Source organism: Bos javanicus, chromosome 6 (genome assembly GCF_032452875.1).
Source record: "Bos javanicus breed banteng chromosome 6, ARS-OSU_banteng_1.0, whole genome shotgun sequence".
Taxonomy (NCBI): Eukaryota; Metazoa; Chordata; class Mammalia; order Artiodactyla; family Bovidae; genus Bos; species Bos javanicus.
In genome coordinates this window covers 57503901-57517655 of record NC_083873.1, presented here as the reverse complement: position 1 = coordinate 57517655, position 13755 = coordinate 57503901, and the positions used below count along the sequence as shown (strand labels likewise).

The 13755-nt window shown below is 39.6% G+C and overlaps 1 protein-coding gene across 1 annotated transcript in view; it reads right to left on the bottom strand.

Moving 5' to 3' along the window:
* Nucleotides 1–274: 274 nt before the first annotated feature.
* Nucleotides 275–13755, bottom strand: part of PGM2 (phosphoglucomutase 2) — a 48782-nt gene continuing 35301 nt past the window's right edge. Inside the window, exons 14-16 of the mRNA XM_061419228.1 lie at nucleotides 10481–10614; nucleotides 1162–5748; nucleotides 275–1116 (exon numbers count right to left, since the gene is read on the bottom strand). Of these exons, the coding sequence (XP_061275212.1) occupies nucleotides 5646–5748; nucleotides 10481–10614 (237 nt within the window). The 3' untranslated portion in view covers nucleotides 275–1116; nucleotides 1162–5645. The remainder of the gene's footprint in view (nucleotides 1117–1161; nucleotides 5749–10480; nucleotides 10615–13755) is intronic.

The following is a 13755-nucleotide window of genomic DNA, read 5'->3' as shown; positions in this document are numbered from 1 at the left end:
CACTGGAGTGGGTTTGCCATTTCCTTTTCCAATGCATGAAGGTGAAAAGTGAAAGTGAAGTCGCTCAGTCGTGCCCAACTCTTAGCGACCCCATGGACTGCAGCCTACCAGGATCCTCTGTCCATGGGATTTTCCAGGCAAGAATACTGGAGTGGGTTGCCACTGCTAGTTAAGCATTCTGACAAACAGAACTGCTGATGATTTTTTATTGCTGATGGTGCCCTTAATGGATTTTTATATAAAGACCTGCAGCATGAAATGACCTCAGAGACCATTTAGTAAAATCTCTTTATTTTAAAAATGACAAAATTATCACCCCAAGTCCATGGTTTACATTAGTATTCATTTTTGGTTATGTACGTTCTATGGATTAGGACAAATGTATGTATAATGACATGTATTCACTATGATAGTATCAATACAGAAAAATTTTTTTACTGCCATTAAAATCCTCTGTGCTCTGCCTACTATTCCTCACTCCTTCACTGATCTTTTTCTTGTTTCCACACTTCAGATGATAATGATGCATTAATTTAGGTTCACCGATGGTAACAAATGTATCACTCTGGCGGGAGGGGGGGCGGGGGGGGGCGGGTGTTGAGAATTGGGGAGGCTGGCATGCCTCAGGGCAAGGTGGGTATGAGACATCTCTGTATCTTCCTCTCAATTTTTTCTCTGAACCTAGAACTGCCCTAACAAAAAAAATAACAAAGTCGTAAAAAATAACAAAATGGAGACTTTGGGAGGCTAAGTGACCTGCCCAAGGTCACAGAGCTGGTTCCCAGTGGACCAAGACTAGAATGCAGGGGCCTGATGTTGCAAGTTTTATGCACCGCACATTGCTACCATGCATCCCATAATAACAATAAAAAGTCAAGAGATACTTGGAAATAGAGGAGGATCTCCTCTAGGTCCAACTGAATCACCCACTTGCTGCTCATGGGGAGAAGTGGGGCAGGTACTAAAATTTACATCTGGGTTCTGTTTTAACACCCCCCACCCTACCCCAACCACACACACCCTGGCACCTCCACACTTCTGCTCTTGCTGTGCTCTGCCTGGAAGACTTCCTTCTCCATCTTCAGCTGCTACTTGCTCCTGAAGGTGAAGCCTCCTCTGGGCAGAATGAACTCCTTTCTCACAATTCTCAACTCTGAGTACTTTGCAAATAACTCAGTCATAGAATACTGTAAATACTGTGTAAATACTGTACTCAATGGTTGCTTATTAGCCCTCCAATTAGACCCTGAGCTCCGTTAAGCAGGACTAGATCTTAAATTACCTTCGCATTTCCAGAGACAAACTCTGGGATGGAGTACCATTTATGTGCTCAGATCTAAAATTTCTTTTTTCCAGAGTACAGTTTAAGACTAGAAAACATTATCAAACAAAAATAAATATTGCTTCTACAATGAAGCAGCTGATAGAATATATGGAATATTGTACGTTTAAGAGTGCTGGTAGGGGACAAACTATGTTATTATGAGGATATACAGATATTCTTTCCTTCACATTAGAAACATGATTGACAACAGAACTGTAGTTTTTCGTTGTTCTGAAACTGCTAATAACCATTTAAAAATAATAGGTAATCATTTGCTTTAAAAATAAAAGAATCATACAAAATATATAAAGTATATAAAGAACAGTTTGGTCCTTGGTCATGGTACTTGCTGGGAGTCATTTTGGAAGGTTATAAGGCCATCAGTGATGAGGAGGCACAGATCAAATAATGAACCTGGAAACGTCTGGTTTTACATTGTGATCACATAAAAACAAGGTCAGTCACGAAGTTATTGCTTATAATCCCTGCTACTTTATGATATTTGGCAAAACTAATACAATTATGTAAAGTTTAAAAAAAAAAAATCCTTGCTACTTTAGGACTAAGATTACATTTAAATGTACTAAAGCAAAAAAAAAAAAAAAAATTACAATAATCTACTTTGCAAGTGTCAAATAACCAACTGTTTGATTCAAGATTTTAAAAAAGGAAATGAACACACACCACACAAAGATGGTTAAGCTGTTTTTTCCTACCACCTACACAATGTATAATAGTGCATAATTAGAAATAAATTTTAGGTCAAAAAACTTCACCTTTTTAAAGTATCTTTTGCTCCACTTTATAGGTTCCTGTGATTTGTATTTTCCCTAAAACACAACATTTGCTCTGTTCATTTATCTCATAAGGACTTGACAGAAATGCAAATATATGCATATATAAAAGTGGCTAGCTTAGATATGACAGCCCAGAATTTAGTAATTGTATAGGCTTTATGGCTGTTTCACTTACATATAAAATGAATGTTAGAGGACAAACATATTTGGTATTTATTCTAATGAAAGCTTATTAATCACAACATGTTTTTTGAAGGTTAATTATTTTTAAAACCTTCATTTTTTAAATTCAGATGATGTCCAGGCTCAGCCTTTTAAAAGGAATGTTGGTTTGTTAGATTGGGCCATCTTTCTTTATTTCCCTTAACATTCAAACATAAAATAAGGAGGAATGTAGGTCTATTAAACAATAAAATACTTGTAGCAATACTTTAAATTATTTGGCCCTCAAAAACATTGCTTAAGAAATCAAGTTCAGCTTAGTTGTCAGTTCAGTTCAGTCACTCAGTCGTATCTGACTCTTTCCGACCCCATGAACTGCAGCATGCCAGGCCTCCCTGTCCATCACCAACTCCCAGAGTTTACTCAGACTCACATCCATCGAGTCAGTGATGCCATCCAGCCATCTCATCCTCTGTTGTCCCCTTCTCCTCCTGCCCCCAATCCCTCCCAGCATCAGAGTCTTTTCCAATGAGTCAACTCTTCGCATGAGGTGGCCAAAGTACTGGAGTTTCAGCTTTAGCATCATTCCTTCCAAAGAAATCCCAGGGCTGATTTCCTTCAGAATAGACTGGTTGGATCTCCTTGAAGTCCAAGGGACTCTCAAGAGTCTTCTCCAACACCACAGTTCAAAAGCATCAATTCTTCGGCACTCAGCTTTCTTCACAGTCCAACTCTCACATCCATACATGGCCACAGGAAAAACCATAGCCTTGATTAGACGGACCTTTGTTGGCAAAGTAATGTCTCTGCTTTTGAATATGCTATCTAGGTTGGTCATAACTTTGCTTCCAAGGAGTAAGCGTCTTTTAATTTCATGACTGCAGTCACCCTCTGCAGTGATTTTGGAGCCCAGAAAAATAAAGTCTGACACTGTTTCCACTGTTTCCCCATCTATTTCCCATGAAGTGATGGGACCAGATGCCAATGATCTTAGTTTTCTGAATGTTGAGCGTTAAGCCAACTTTTCACTCTCCTCTTTCATTTTCATCAAGAGGCTTTTGAGTTCCTCTTCACTTTCTGCCATAAGGGTGGTGTCATCTGCATATCTGAGGTTATTGATATTTCTCCCTGCAATCTTGATTCCAGCTTGTGCTTCTTCCAGCCCAGCGTTTCTCATGATGTACTCTGCATATAAGTTAAATAAGCAGGGTGACAATGTACAGCCTTGACGTACTCCTTTTCCTATTTGGAACCAGTCTGTTGTTCCATGTCCAGTTCTAACTGTTGCTTCCTGATCTGCATATAGGTTTCTCAAGAGGCAGGTCAGGTGGTCTGGTATTCCTATCTCTTTCAGAATTTTCCACAGTTTATTGTGATCCACACAGTCGAAGGCTTTGGCATAGTCAATAAAGCAGAAATAGATGTTTTTCTGGAACTCTCTTGCTTTTTTGGTGATCCAGCAGATGTTGGCAATTTACTCTCTGGTTCCTCTGCCTTTTCTAAAACCAGCTTGAACATCTGGAAGTTCACAGTTCACGTATTGCTGAAGCCTGGCTTGGAGAATTTTGAGCATTACTTTACCAACGTGTGAGATGAGTACAATTGTGCGGTAGTTTGAGCATTCTTTGGCATTGCCTTTCTTTGGGATTGGAATGAAAACTGACCTTTTCCAGTCCTGTGGCCACTGCTGAGTTTTCCAAATATGCTGGGATATTGGGTGAAGCACTTTCACAGCATCATCTTTCAGGATTTGAAATAGCTCAACTGGAATTCCATCACCTCCACTAGCTTTGTTCGTAGTGATGTTGTCTAAAGCCCACTGGACTTCACATTCCAGGATGTCTGCCTCTAGCTGAGTGATCACACCATCGTGATTATCTGGGTTGTGAAGATCTTTTTTGTATAGTTCTTCTGTGTATTCCTGCCACCTCTTCTTAATATCTTTTGCTTCTGTTAGGTCCATACCATTTCTGTCCTTTATTGAGGCCATCTTCGCATGAAATGTTCCCTTGGTATCTCTAATTTTCTTGAAGAGATCTCTAGTCTTTCCCATTCTGTTGTTTTCCTCTATTTCTTTGCACTGATCACTGAAGAACACTTTCTTATCTCTTCTTGCTATTCTTTGGAACTCTGCATTCAGATGCTTATATCTTTCCTTTTCTCCTTTGCTTTTTGCTTCTCTTCTTTTCACAGCTATGTGTTACGCCTCCTCAGACAGCCATTTTGCTTTTTTGCATTTCTCTTCCATGGGGATGGTCTTGATCCCTGTCTCCTGTACAATGTCACGAACCTCCGATCATAGTTCATCAGGCACTCTATCTATTAGATCTAGTCCCTTAAATCTATTTCTCACTTCCGCTGTATAATCATAAGGGATTTGATTTAGGTCATACCTGAGTGGTCTAGTGGTTTTCCCTACTTTCTTCAATTTAAGTCTGAATTTGGCAATAAGGAGTTCATGATCTGAGCCACAGTCAGCTCCTGGTCTTGTTTTTGTTGACTGTATAGAGCTTCTTCATCTTTGGCTGAAAAGAATATAATCAGTCTGATTTCGGTGTTGACCATCTGGTAATGTCCATGTGTAGAGTCTTCTCTTGTGTTGTTGGAAGAGGGTGTTTGCTATGACCAGTGTATTTTCTTGGCAAAACTCTATTAGCCTTTGCCCTGCTTCATTCTGTATTCCAAGGCCAAATTTGCCTGTTACTCCAGGTGTTTCTTGACTTCTTACTTTTGCATTCCAGTCCCCTATAATGAAAAGGACATCTTTTTTGGGTGTTAGTTCTAAAAGGTCTTGTAGGTCTTCATAGAACCATTCAACTTCAGCTTCTTCAGCGTTACTGGTTGGGGCATAGACTTGGATTACTGTGATATTGAATGGTTTGCCTTGGAAACGAACAGAGATCATTCTGTCATTTTTGAGACCGCATTCAAGTACTGCATTTCAGACTCTATTGTTGGCCACGATGGCAACTCCATTTCTTCTAAGGGATTCCTGCCCGCAGTAGTAGATATAATTGTCATCTAAGTTAAATTCACCCATTCCAGTCCATTTTAGTTCGCTGATTCCTAGAATGTCGACGTTCACTCTGGATCTGCTACTGGAGATCAGTGGAGAAAATAACTCCAGAAAGAATGAATGGATGGAGCCAAAGCAAAAATAATACCCAGTTGTGGATGTGACTGGTGATAGAAGCAAGGTCCGATGCTGTAAAGAGCAGTATTGCATAGGAACCTGGAATGTCAGGTCCATGAATCAAGGCAAATTGGAAGTGGTCAAACAGGAGATGGCAAGAGTGAACGTCGACATTCTAGGAATCAGCTTAGTTGTAGGTAAATGTAATTATGCCCGAGGCTGGGATGGTTTACTCTCCTTTTGGCTGGAGGTTATACTTTTGTGGCTGGAAAAAATGCTCTTCAACAGCACTAACTAGTTCATCTAGTTCTTTCTTCAGCTGCTCGGGATCACTGCAAAATAAGGGGGAAAAAAATTCCAGGTCAGTGGATTATTCTGGAGCATGTTTTAAACACTCCCAATATCAAGCAACACTGATATTTACTCTTAAGTGAAGAGTTAAATCAGACAGAACTCCAGTTACTTAAGCATGGGAACACATCTGTGGCATGGATAAAAAGTCCATGAGACAATATTCATTATTTTCCCCAAAGGCTTCCCCAAGGTCTCTACTATAAACAAAACCACACCTTTGCACTTCTCATAAGAATTTTTTTTTTTTTGGCCATGTGAGGCATGTTGGATCTTAGTTCCCTGACCAAGGATTGAACCCCTGCCCCCTGCACTGGAAGTGCAGAGTCTTACCACTGGGCCACCAGGGAAGTCCCATAAGAATTTTCAAAACACACAATCTGTAGCCTAGCGTCCCTAAAAGTCCTGCAGGGTCCATACCTAACAGTGCAGAGAAAACTTTCATGACTCCAGTTGTCATTAAATCCCATTGAACTGTTACAGATATTTCCCGCAAGTCCTTGGTCTTGCAGGACATGACTGTTCCTGATCCTGTCTGTCTTTAAACTATTGGGAGCTTGGCTGAAGCCTCAGCTATAAAGCCTTCCCAGGATGGAAGAGATGGTGAGCCTCCTGGTGGGCCTCCTGGTCACTCACCAGGAACTCAGACTCCGAATCTTTTTAATTTTACTTTGGGAACAAAAAAGTCACAACTAAAGTTAGTGTGGAAATCTAGGGAACTAGATCTCTTTAACAAAATCAAGACTTTAAGCACGTGAAAAATACTCATTTATATGCAAACAATTGGAGGATTGTTTAATAGATAAAACAGACATAATTAGACATTGTGTCTAATTTATGTGTCAGACTTATGTATCAGGCTACTAGCTGATGTGAGTTACTATATTTAAAATCAAGAAGTTCAATAAAAGAAATTTAAATCCCTCAATTCAAACTTTTAATACTTTATACCTGGCCATCTTTAACAAAATGGGCAATCTGTGTAATTAGTTAAGATCATCCTTGCATTGTAACAGTTAACCAGTAAAACTAAAACAATCCATTTTATTACAGACAGTAATTCTGGCTCTATTACTTACTAGCTCTGTGCCCTTGGGCGAGTGACTTGACCTTTCAAAGGCCCAGATTCCTCTCTTGTAAAACTGAAATAAAGACTATCCTCTCAAGAGAGTTGTTGTATAGATTGAGATAAATTATATAAAGCAATTAGCACAACCTGGCCCAAAAACCTCAATAAATGTAGCTATCATTATAATTATTTTTATCCCCATTGGTAACATATAAAGTAATTATGCTTCATAAATATATATGAATTACACAAGTCTTTTTTTCCTTCTCCAAAAATGTGCTTTGAGGAAAATAACAGTTCTCAGGAAGGCACACTGGCTAATAATTACTGCGCGTTTTTTTTTTTTTTTAAAACAATATCCATTAAACTAAAACTCATCAATGAATTTAATTTACTATGTATCTCCTGCTGGTTTTGTTTATCTGTTAGAATCCTGCTTGACATAATTATTACCTAATTTTTGAGACAGTAAGAGAGGTTCTTTGTTCTTAGGAGATGAGTATTAAAGTCTGCAACGTATTTTCAAATGGCTGAGAAAAATATGAGAGCAAATATTGCCAAACACTAGCGGCTGCTGAGACTAGGTTGGGGAGGCAAACTATGGCTTTCGGCCTGTTTGAGTAGTTTTATTGGGAAACAGCCACGACCACTCTTTTATGTCTGTGGGTGCTTTCCATCCACAACAGTAGAGCTGCATGCTTGTAACAAGGATTGTGTGTAAACCCTAAAATAGTTACTATTTGGCTCTTTACAGAAAGTTTGCCAACCCCTAGTCTATATGAGGAGTATGTGCTTATTCACTACACTATTTCTACATTTCTATAGGTTTGAAATTTTTCAAAATAAAAAGTTGGACAAAACTAAAGACGTCAAGGGAATTCCCTGGTGGTCCAGTGGTTTAGGACTCCGTGCTTTGACTGGCGAGGGTGCAGATTCAAACCCTGGTCATGGAACTAAGATCTCACAAGTCGTGCGGCATGGCCAACCACCCCCGCCCCCCCAAAAAAACCAATAGTAATAATAAAAAAAACCAAAGACATCAACCCCAACAAAAAATTTTAAAGGTAGTACTTATATTTGAAAAAAGATTTTCAATTCTAAAGAGTTAGTGGGTTGTGGAATTCTACAAATGAATAGAATTCATGATATAAAATATATTAATAATATTTAGCATTATCAGAAAATAAGGAAACCTTAGCCATGGGTTTATGGCTGTTGTGATAGGTATGTTGATGCCTTGCTTGAGTCCAGACATCATATCTATGGACTAACGTCCCAGGTTTCTGATCCTGTCTGTCTTCAAACTATTGGGAGCTTGGCTGAAGCCTTGTGTGTAAGACCTTCCCAGGATAGAAGAGATGGGGAGCCTCCTAGTGGGCCTGCTGGTCACTCACCAAGAACTCAGATCCCCTGTTTATCTTTTTAATTTTACTCTGGGAACAAAAAGGTCACAATTAAAGTATAAACAAAAATCTAGGGAACTAGATCTCTTTATCGAAATCAAGATTTTAAGCATGTGGAAAATACTCATTTATGTGCAAACAACTGGAGGGTTGATAATAGATAAAACAGACTTATAATTAGACATTTCTCAATGACGATAATAAAACGGCAAAGTTTCCAAGTATCTTCAGCAATTTAGAAACTAATATTTGAATTTAAGTCCACTCAATAAGCCATGTGAAAAATGTAAATACTATAGACCCTTGAGTAGTAAGTTGTATTGTTATTTATAAAAGAAAGTTTTTTTTAAAAAAACATTACATATATTTTCACAGGATAATGAAAAGGAAAAGATAAATATATAGAGAAAATAGATCTTTTTGTTTTTTAAATTTTTTGTCCATGCTGCATGGCATGTGGGATCTTAGCTACCCAACCAAGGATCAAACTTGAACCTCCTGCAGCAGAAGTGCAGTTTTAACTACAGGATCACCAGGGAAATTCCCTGAATATAGATCTTTAAATTGGACTTAATGTTCATTTGTTTTCAAAACAGTGAGTCACAGAAATATGGAAACACTAAGTAAGAATGAGAATGAGAATTATTCAGAAGATTCAGGGCTCTGGATGTAGCTTGCTATTTCCTTTATGATAAACTCCCCGACAGGTGAATATTCTGAGTTCTTGTACTCAAGGTTTATAGTTTTGTTTTACTATTTCTTGCTTTGCTGCTGGCACTCACTTCTCCCTGATTAAGGAAAGTATAACTGCAACACATCTTCCCCAGCCCCTCTAACCTGCTACATTTAATCTGTTATTGGCTGGCTAATTTAGGATGCTCAGAAAATTTCCTTTGCTCTTATTTCCACATAATGAAAATTTGGTTCACAAGCCAGAAAAACCCTCTGATCAATGCTCTGGGGTGTATGTGCCATTACCACCTAGACAGACTTATGCTGTCCACTACAGCAGCCACTAGTAACACGTGGCTATGGTGCACTTGCAATGTGGCTGGTGCAAATGAGGAACTGAACTGAAATTTCAAATTGCATATGTGGCTCATATTTTATTTCTGTTGGATAGCACTGACTTAACTCACTTTAAAAAAAAATTTCCTGATTTTGAACTGTATTCTGAATAGAGAAGTGAAAGCTAAGCGACTGTTAAATGTGTACTATTACATTTACATGTGCTAGCTACATGTACCATGGCTGATACAGTTCCAAATGTTACAGGTGTTGGAAACTGAGTGACTCAAACCCTTTCAGTTCAGTCGCTCAGTCGTGTCCAATCTTTGCAACCCCATGGACTGCAGCACGCCAGGCTTCCCTGTCCATCACCAATTCCCAGAGCTTACTCAAACTCATGTCTGTCGAGTCAGTGATGCCATCCAACCACCTCATCCTCTGTCAACCCCTTCTCTTCCTGCCTTCAATTTTTCCCAGCATCAGGATCTTTTTCACTTAGTCAGTTCTTCGCAGCAGGTGGCCAAAGTATTGAAGTTTCAGCTTCAGCATCAGTCCTTCCAATGAATATTCAGGACTGATTTCCTTTAGGATTGACTGGTTTGATCTCCTTGCAGTCCAAGGGACTCTCAAGAGTCTTTTCCAACACCACAGTTCAAAGGCATCAATTCTTTGGCACTCAGCTTTCTTTATAGTCCAAACTTTTACAAAGTCACAAAACATGACCTTGAAGCTACTAGACTGTCAGCTCTTCGGCGGTGAGGACACTTTCTGCTGTGACTCTTTATCTTCCCCCAAACCCAGCATGACTTACACACGATGGATGCTCAAAGATATTTGTTGAATGGATTTGTAATTGATTGGATGGATTTCACTAATTTCATTAATTTAATCCACTAATTCATTAATGGATTTTAATTCATTTGTACCAGGGACATGGAGAAAAAGTCACTGGTGCCAGCCTCAAATAAAAAGTACTAGAAAAAGGAAATTTTATTGATATTACTGAAATTAGGAAGTTTCCCATACAGGGAAATTTTAGAAGGAAATAAGTAGGAAGTAAGCACTCCTGTTTCTCAACACTTCAAACAGCTGTTAAAATCACAATACTGCTGCAGGTTCTGAAACAACATTCTTACTTAAACTACATACTGGACAGATGAGCTATTTTACTTAGTGTCTGCAGAGAATTTAGGAAGTTTAAGGAATAAAAACTACAGCTGCTGCCATCCATACCTATTTCCAGGTGGGGCGCACAGTTCCAAATAGTACTTGATTTTGGGCTCTGTCCCACTGGTCCGCATGGTGGCCACGCCTCCATTAGCAAAGCTAAAGGTGATCATTTGGCTGCTTTTACTAGTCGGGAGAATCTAGGAATTAATTTTCATGTTATAAATTTATTAGTAAGTAGCAACGTAAGTTGTTTTTTACCTAACTAATATTTTTCCTCAAATAAGCAAGAAAGTAAATGCAAAAAAAAGAACACATTTGAGGAAGTTAGAAAATGTACTCGGTATAAATGAAATAAATAATAATAAGGCAATTTGTGAAAATAAAGTAACTTTGTATACTACTTTTTACCTCTGTAGTTTTATTAAAGCTACTAAAAGTTTTTCTAAAATCAAAACACACCCTTTCACAATAAATTGTTTTAAACCGATTAATAATGCATTACAAAACCCCACAAAACAATGAAATAGGCTTATTTCACTTTCAAAAGCTTCTGGTATATGTATCATGGCTGACTGCTCTTCAAACTCTACTAAAGTGACCAAAGTATTAAAATAAAAAAGCACGCAAGGGCAAAGCAGCAGCAGCTGTTGAGGGGTCTGCCAAACAATCATGGCAGTCAGAAACCAGATGAAGAGGCGGAAGGAGCCTGCTGGAACACAGGACAATGAGCAGGGGGCGCCTACAACAGGCAGACGAGAACTGAGTCAGGATGCTCTGCAGAACCCTGGCAGAGCTCACTAACCAGGGCACCAGGTACTGCAAAGGGCAGGCGTGAGGCAAAGGCAGACAAAGGCAGCATCTGAAAGGAGCTATTCGATCCTCCCAGATCCTCAACTTCTGCCCATGTGGTCAACAAACCACCTCATCAGGAGACGCCTTAAATCTCTGGTATAACTGAAACAGAAGAGCTTAGAAGTTGGGGACACTGGGCATCATGGAAGGCAGGGCATGGAGAAAACTGAAAGTAACTCAGAGTCCCCACACTGGACACTAGCACCCCTCGTCCCAGGTCCCATGGACCTCTCCTCCACTTCCAGGGACTCAGCATCCCAGCTTATTACCCTTAGGCAGGAGACTAGGGTGACAGCGAGGCGTCCCCAGAAGACCTTGAAGGAAATAAAGACAATTCATAGGAAGAAAGATCTACATTAAAAAAAAGCTGTAATTAATATCCTTAATAGAGATATGATATACATGAAACAAGATATTACTTTTAATAGAGGAAAAAGAGCTGAAATGTTCAAAGAAGCAGACATTTAATGTTGAGGTAATCTCCCCAAAAGTAGGAAAGGAAGACACAGATGGACAACAGGAAGACAGAAACTTTGAAAGTAGAACATCACTCCAGGAGGGTCAGCATCTAAGAACTTGTCAAGAAGAACTTGTCAAGAAGGGGAGAACAGAAAATTTGAGGGAAAAGGTTATTTGGAAAACAACCATCCAGCCCCCTTCTTTGAAAAAATTCAAGAGTTTCTCAGGACGGAAAAAAATGACTCCATAGGCCAACAAAGACCAACCAAGTGTCCAGAAAAATGAAAGAAAGGAGGCCCATACTAAAAGCTTATCACTGAAATTCTGAACCCAAGGTTTAGTGGAATGTTCCTAATACTTTCCACAGAGGAAAAAACAATTGCATAGAAAGGACTGAATGAGTATAGCATCCTTATCCCTGGATGCAGCACACAGCAGGTCCCAGCTATTTCCTGAATAAATGAATGATGGATGCTCCAGAGCTTAACAAACATGGAGCAATGCTTTCAAATCTGTGAGTCAACAAAGTGTGCGGGTAGAGCAAGACATTTTCAGACCTAAACACCTCTAAAAATTTACCTCTATTCACTTCTTCTTAGGAAGATACTAGAAAATGTGATTTAGGAAGCTAATTATAAAAAGGGGTCCAGGAGCAAGGGATATAACCCCAGAGAGTAGTGAAGAGCATCCCCAGGATGACAGCTGGGCATTCAAGCCAGAGAGCAGTGGGCCCTCCCCAGAGAAAGCGGCCAGGAGGGAGGCCATTGGAAACAAGATGGAGCCAACAGAAGCACGGAATCACTGGACTAGGTAGAAAACCCTACTGAAAGCTGTTTGAAGGATGTGGGAAGAACTGGTGAGGAATACATAGAAATCCATGCAGATGAAAGAACAAAGCAGCTATTAGTTACAGAAAAAATAATTCTTTATACAATGTAAGGGGAACCTAAGCAAAGTACACTACTCAGCTAAGCAGAAAACAATAGCTACTAGTCCTCATAATACAAGCTTGGAATCTGATGTTGCCAAAACCTGTGGTACAAACAAATGTACTGCAGGCACAGGGGAGAAGAGTTGTGAATGTCGCAACTCTAAGAACCAAATCCCTATTTCCATCATGTTGTTACGTTAGGTCGCTTTAGTACTGTCTGACTCTTTGCGACCCTATGGAGTATAGCTTGCCAGGCTCTTCTGTCCATGCGATTTTCCGGGCAAGAATACTGGAGTGGGGTTGCCATTTCCTCCTCCAATCTCCATCATAGAAAATTAATAAAGCCTAACACTGATAAGTCAAAGCATCACCACATGAGCATGTTATTTAGAAATCTGGTGGTAAATACCAGAGAAACAACTGAGAGGGAAGGTGGTTTTCTTGACACATGGCAATGAAATGGTAGGAGGTAGAACTGCCAAGTTTCTTCATAACCCTTTAATACTATTTGCCTTTTAAAAACATATTGTGTGCAGATGTAAATTAAAAAATATAAAAAGGAGAATATTAAAGCAAATGTCCAGCATCTCATAGGGATATTCTTACTCTTCTTCCCCTACCCACTTGCCATAGTTAGCAATACTATCTTCTGCCATATTTGTGCCTTCTTTTGACTCCAGTTGGGGATCCACATGGCAGGAAGAATTTGAACTCATGTGCTATAGCTAACAACTCCCATATGAATGAATGAATTAGTGTTAGTTGCTCAGTCATGTGCAACTCTGTGCAACCCCATGAACTATAGCCTGCCACATTCCTCTGTCCATGGAATTCTCCAAGCAAGTATACTGGAGTGAGTAGCCATTCCTTTCTCCAGGGGATCTTCCCGACCCAGGGATTGAGCCTGGGTATCCTACTCTGCAGGTGGATTCTTTACCACTTGAGCCACCAGGGAAGCCCCAACAACTCCCATACAGTCAGAGAATAGGGTAAAACTAAGGAGGAAGCTAACAGTAGTTCTCAAGGCTGGACGAGTAACATCAGCATCAGCAGGGCACTTATTAGAAAGGCAGACAAGGGGTGGGCTGCAGCGCTC